Raw genomic sequence first — 7,083 nt, 5'->3', positions numbered from 1 at the left:
AACACATGGTTCAGGAAAGGACATTATGGTCAGAGAAGGGCAGAGAATGAATGCGGTGAATTAAGAACACTTAATTTCCTCCAACACTAGATTTCTGCCTCAGGAAAATCTTAGATGAAGTTAAGAACAGCTGTAGTGCTTTAGTCCTGGCCTGAACCCTTAAAAGTGTCCAAATCACCAAGACATCAAAAGATAATTTTCTGAATCTGTTCTGAAGGAGGTGATAGGAAGCAAGGGAAAGTCCTTGCCCCTACATTTCAGAAATAGAAAGACAAGGAGTGTTTACACATTTAGAGGACTCTGCAGAGCAATCATGAAAAGAGGAAAAGCATTAGTTACCCAAAGAAAGTATTTCCTGGAGAGCTGCTAAGAGGAGTTTCCATAGCTACAGATATAAGCAAGCAATATTTTATTGGTACTTAACTGTCTGAAATAAGAATATGAGTGTCTTATGAAATTGACCACCAAGATAATTTTAAGTGAGATTTTATTATCATTGATAACATATTTTGATTGAAATATATGTAAATCAACTACCTAGAATAATATTTCTGCTAATCTCTCTGATAGCTTTGAATGTTATTCACACTTTACATTAACAAAGTAATCTTCTTATCTATGTATTGATTGGATGTGCTCCAGTGGTTCAGTTGCTTAGTGCATGGTGCTTATATACACAGATTAGCATGATAATTACCTTTAATGCTGTCAAGGATGGGAAGGGGATAATTAGTTTTAATGCTATCAAGGATGGGAAGGGAATAGTGGGGTAATGTGCACAGCTGAGTAAATAGAAGAACTCTTCCCAATGTCACTCCTCAAGGAAATGGCACAGAGACCACAGCTCCTTTTGTGATAAGGAAAAGATCAAGAAGAGCCTTTAGTTATTCAACTACACGGCTTTTAGGGGTAAAAAGGGCATGGGATGTTCAGGAGAAACATTGGCAGATTCAGTTGGTCCTTATATAAAAAATATGGATTTGAAATTCAAGATTATATGGGGATGGGAGAGGGTTGTCTCAGCATTCTGGCCATTTAAGATAAAATTATAATTGCTCAGAACATTAATGTCAGATGTTACACTGTCAGCATATGAGTTCACTACTATGATGAATGACCTACAAACCTCACAACCTTCTCAGAACTTCAAAGAAAATTAATTTTGTGGATTTTAATTTTGATGATTAATTCAAAATATTTTATGATACTAGCAACTTATGTATTATAAGATGTATATAATTTCATAATTCACTTCTACACTGTAAAATGTAGTAAAATATCACTAAATGGTCATGAAATTTTCCTTGAATTTCTGACGTAACTCACCATAAAAATGCTTCATAGTTGAGATCTTCATGTTACTAGTGTTTCATTAGTAGTATGATGTGATAGTGAGTTGTAGTTTCATTGTCTACAAATCAACCCTGTTAAGAGTGATTTAGATATTTCTGTGTTCGAACTTGACAATGGATCATCATCTCATTTCATTTTTAGAATATATAATGAAGACTGAGTTTACTAATACAAAGATAAACAGACTTGTGATTTTGAGATACTTCTTGATATGTTTTCTAAAAGTATTACTGGAATAAACCAATTTTATTTTAATTGATGTAACTTTTAAAATACATATTTGAAAAGACATTTGTCTTTTGAGTGATTCAGTTTTCACATCACCATGTATTACAGATCTTTAAAATAATCATGAAATAAACACTCATATGTCCCTTACAATGTAGTCTGCAGAATATCTTGATACAAAACTGTGGAAATGTTTTAATTCCAGCCTTTGACTGTAAAGGAGTTTAAGATCACCCTAACCTAAATGGTAAGTTTGAGCCCAGCCTTGTCTGCCTTAGACCTTGTCAATTCCCCACCAAAGTAAACAACTCTCAATTCATTTTTCATGGATCCAAATCTTGCAGTCTGTTAGTTTTTTTTTTCCCCCTGTGGTAAATAATGTATTTCACTGAAGATGGGTTTTTGTTGTTGTTTTGTTTTTTTAAGAGTGATCAATTTTCCTTCCACTTACCAGAGTGTTTAGTATAATTTTAATATACTTTCGGTTTTTCTATATATTTAAAAAGTTGATACATGTACGCAATTGAACACGATCCTATCTGCCCTTATTCCACTCTTCAAGTCCTCCCAAGGGAAATGCAACACACCTCTTACAACATTATGATTCTCTTGGTTTTTTTTGATAATTCACTGTATCAAGGTAGTGTTGCCCATGTGCATATGGATGTGGTCCTAGACAGTGAGACATAGGAACTCTACCAGTATCCAGAACCTCAGAGTTGTTACATGTAGGAATGATCACTTACTCTTTCATCCTCAGCACATTAGATTTTGACCTAATTTAAGATAATCACAAATAAGATAGAGCAGAAGGTTCCATCATATCACTTACATGGATTCACTTGATTCTGATACACAGCTTTACTCTGCGTGCAGTAGTCAAGATTATGAAGAAAACTCAATACACTTGTCTAATCTGAACAACAAATTTTATTTGTTTTTAGCTTACTTTTCAGTCAATATTATTTTAGCTTTGAAAATTCATTTCAGAGTGGACCTTGGATTAGGCCAATTATTTTCTAAATGATTTATAATCCATTACCCTTGTGATAATAAAACCAAACCCTGCTGTACATTTCAATAGATAGTTTAACACAAATTTTAGAAATTGCTTTATTGGAAATATGGTGGCACTGTTTTGTTTATAACTAGTGATCCTTTTAAATAGGACATGAAAGAAGTTGAAATTTACCTAATTTTTAGATGAACATAGGGTGTGGTAGTTTGGATGTAACTGGCCCTCATAATGTCATAGAAATGACACTATTAGGTGATGTGGCTTTGTTGGAGTGTGTATGAGCTTGTTGAAGGAAGTATGTCACTGTGGGGCATTGAGGTTTCCTATGCTCAGGATACAAGTTGACATCTTGTTGCCTGCAAGATGTAGCACTCTTAGCTCCAGCACCACATCCGCCTGCATGCTGCCCTGCTCCTTGCCATGATAATAATGGACTGAATCTCTGAAACTGTAATCGAGCCATCCCAATTAAATGTCTTTCCTTATAAGCGTTTAAGCGTTGCCATGATCATAGTGTCTCTTCACAGCAATAAAAACTCTAACTAAGACATAGGGCTTGTTTTCCTTTCAAGCTCCTACTCCACATGATGCTCTCTTCAGGAAGGCTACCTGAAACAAAAGTGCTGCCCTCTAAGTCCTGTTGATCTCTTTCCTATAAGGAGAATTTACAGAAGTGAAAGCTGAGCTTTCTGGAATTTCGGGAACATCAGGTAACCTAATTCAGGACATAGTAAAAGAGGGTTGGTTTGGATCTAAGCACAAGTCTAATGAATTTAAAGTATGTTTTTTATACCCTCCCCTTGTATTCTCTCTCTCTCTCTCTCTCTCTCTCTCTCTCTCTCTCTCTCTCTCTCTCTCTCTCTCTCTCCTCCATATATATATATATATATGGAGGTTTACTTGAGTCTTTTAAATTTTTGTTATAATAAACTTGTATCATTTTTTTTCCTCTTTCCTTCCTCCAACTCCTCCTATCTCCTTTCCCACACAGCCCTCCCACCTTTAAACCTTCTGGAGTTTCACTGCAGGTATAATATGCTTTGGGACTTTATATTCCTTGAAGTTCTTTGTTCACCCCGCTTTAGTCTTCATAATCTTTGTGGATGAGCATGCAAGTTGCTAATAAACATGTTTTATAGTAAATTCATATAATCTTTAGCCATATTTCTTATATAATAGTATTTACTTAATAGACAAGGTTGAAATTTTAGAACTTATTTATTTGGATGTAAGTACACTGGGAAATGACACAGATTTTCTGGAATAACAGCAAGTACTCTGAAATGTTGACCCATCCTCTCCAACCCCTACACAAGTTTCAATTTTATAAATAATGGGCAAATAAACAAGTCTTGGGAGTCTAAATTATATTCAACTATTTTTCATCACTTCTGCTATATGGTTTTCAGTAATTTTCAAGTGTTGGTGGTTGGTTTATCCTTTACTCTGCTGCCATTTTCAAGACACCTTAACACACAAAGGAAGAAGATTCTTTACATTTTAAAGAGAGACGGAGACCACAAAAAGACCAACTGAAGTTCTCATGGAGAAAAACAATCTCACTCTTCACCCTGTTGATGTCTGAAAAGGAAAGAGCCAGTCTCTTAAAAAAACAAAAACAAAACACTTAGTATCTTTTGTTGTTTAAACTTTCCATTTTAGTTATAATTTTTCATAAAAATAGCAACAATAACCCATGCCACATATTGTTGACAAAGGCCTGTGTCCTGAGCAGTTACTTTTATTGCATTAGTTTCATTTAGTTGTCATGACAACATAATTATTCTGAAGATAATTAATAATTATCTGATGAGATGTAAGTAAAATTTTAACTATTTAATAGTTGTATCATGTGTAATACTAAACACTGGCCCACGTAGCTTTTTTAAAAAAATGAAGATTAGATTAGTTCACTTTGATTTCTATTCCCACCTCATAGTTTGAAACAGTTCAAAATGTAGTCAGGATATTCTGGAATGCCCCAAGGTGCCTTCATTTCTTCTTCTGTTGGTAGATAAGGTTCTCATCCAGTGATTACCTGTAGGTTCTATGGCACTCCCTCATTCAGTGCAGATAGTAGACCCAATTAATAAATTATAGAATACTACATACCAGGTATATGATTTCAAATATTGCCCAATACTTCATTTCAAAAAGTCCTTTGAGAATTATTAAATTTGAACCTTCAAAGATAAACTATTCCTATTTTCTACCATATATGGAAGGTTTCTGCTATAATATATAATTATCTAAAGTATCCAATAATTTGTTTTTTTTCCATTTTACCATATATCCAGAAATGTACTACAAAATATCCCAATACTCTGTTTTAAAGGGTAATAAAAGTTAGTGAAGATGATTCTGCAAAAGAATGGACCAATTTGTTGATGCTGATACTGCAAATTAAATGAAACAATCTCTTTTCATTATTTCAGGTTGATGTGAACAAACTTTACTTTATCTTCCTCTTGAGAATCATGCAAAACCAGAGCTTTGTCACTGACTTCATACTCCTGGGACTTTCACAGAACCCAAATGTTGAGAAAATACTATTTGTTGTATTTTTGTTGCTCTATCTTACAACTATCGGGGGCAACATGACAATTGTGGTGACCATTGTGTGGAGCCCTGCATTGCTGGGCTCCCCCATGTACTTCTTCTTGTCGTTCCTCTCCTTATTGGATGCATGTGTCTCTTCTATTGTCACACCCAAGATGATTGTAGATTTATTCTATAAGAGAAAGACCATCTCCTTTGAATGCTGCATGACACAAGTGTTTGCTGTTCACTTCTTCAGTGCGGTGGAGGTGATCATCCTGGCAGCCATGGCCTATGACCGCTATGTGGCCATTTGCAAGCCCTTGCACTACTCTTCCATTATGAACAGGAGGGTCTGTGGCACTCTGGTGGGGGTTGCCTGGGCAGGTGGCTTCTTACATTCTATTATACAAATTGCCTTCACTTTGCAATTGCCCTTCTGTGGACCCAATTTTATTGATCATTTCATATGCGACTTGTTCCCATTGTTGAAGCTTGCCTGCACGGACACACGCATTTTTGTCATTTTGGTGTTTGCCAACAGTGGGTCTATCTGCATCATTATATTCTCCTTTTTGCTTGTATCCTATGGTGTCATCTTGTTCTCTCTGAGAGGTCACAGTTCTGAAGGGCGACGTAAAGCTCTCTCCACCTGTGGATCCCATATTACTGTTGTGGTTTTGTTCTTTGTTCCATGCATATTAATATATGCACGACCTACATCCCCATTCTCTTTGGAGAAAAATGTATTTATATTTGCTGATGTCTTGACACCATTGCTCAATCCTATGGTTTATACTTTCAGGAATAAGGAAATGAAAAACGCTATCAGAAAAATGTGGCGAAGTTTTATAGTGGTTCCTGATGCTCACTAAAATAGTTAATATATTAGCTGAAGAGATGATTCTGTTGGAGAAACAGAGCCTGCACTGTGTAACCATAGAACTTTGTTTGTATCCCCATTGTGATGTCTATAGCCAAGTATGGCAGTGCCCTTTTAACCCATTGCTGGTATTACTGAAACACATAAGATGTAGTTGAACCTTGGAAGGCAAATCTATCAGAAACCCAGAAAGTTCCAGGTTCATTCCCTGACCTTGTCCAAGGAAATAAGACAGAGTAAAGTAGATAAAGATACTCAACTCCCTTTTCATGATCTTCATGCACTGCTAGTGCATCCTCCAACTTCATCAAGTGCATACACACACACACACACACACACACAGAGAGAGAGAGAGAGAGAGAGAGAGAGAGAGAGAGAGAGAGAGAGAGAGGAGAGAGAGAGAACATGTACACATAAGCACACAATCTAAGCTAAAATATATCTAGAAACAATATAAAAAAGAGAACACATAAAGGTTATAAGAATCAGAGGACAAGGACACTTGATGCTAGATTTTGTCTTCTTAGCATGACTGTTACGTTGCACCCATGTAATATCAGAAATAGAGTTGCTTAAAACAAACTCGAATAATGACAACACCAGTGACATATCATATCAGTGTGGATGGGGTAAACTTTACAAGGTCACATCATCTGTTGAGAGTGCAAAAAACAATTTTATCCGGAAACAAACCCTTTAGTATGTTATCCAAACCCAAGTGGTCAGCTTTAACACATTTATGTATGAACAATACTTAATAGACTCATTAGGATAAATAACTGATGAAGACATAAGAAATGGTCATAAATTTGAGATGGAGAGGAGGGGAAGAGTTTGATGGATAGAAATGACATAAATAGAGTACCCATGTAAGAAATTTGTCAAAAAAATTTAAAAAAGAATAAAGAAATCAACATTTATATAGATATGCAATTTAGAATTTACTCATATTGAAAGAGATTGCATTATTATATAGAGAATGCATTAATTTAGGAGTAAAAAATTGGTTTTTGTGTTCACACTTTCTTTTAATTGATTGTCTATTATTGCTGTATAAAAATTA

At 35.3% G+C, this 7,083-nt stretch overlaps 1 protein-coding gene across 1 annotated transcript; it reads left to right on the top strand.

Moving 5' to 3' along the window:
• The first annotated feature begins 3,176 nt into the window (after positions 1–3,176).
• Positions 3,177–6,012, top strand: LOC131908320 (olfactory receptor 4C15-like). Its single transcript, XM_059259373.1, has 2 exons — positions 3,177–3,309; positions 5,035–6,012. The coding sequence occupies exon 2, from the start codon at positions 5,077–5,079 to the stop codon at positions 6,010–6,012; it is 936 nt and encodes a 311-aa protein (XP_059115356.1). The 5' UTR covers positions 3,177–3,309; positions 5,035–5,076.
• The last annotated feature ends 1,071 nt before the right edge of the window (positions 6,013–7,083 follow it).

Source organism: Peromyscus eremicus, chromosome 4 (genome assembly GCF_949786415.1).
Source record: "Peromyscus eremicus chromosome 4, PerEre_H2_v1, whole genome shotgun sequence".
Taxonomy (NCBI): domain Eukaryota; kingdom Metazoa; phylum Chordata; class Mammalia; order Rodentia; family Cricetidae; genus Peromyscus; species Peromyscus eremicus.
This window is presented reverse-complemented; position numbering and strand designations above follow the sequence as displayed.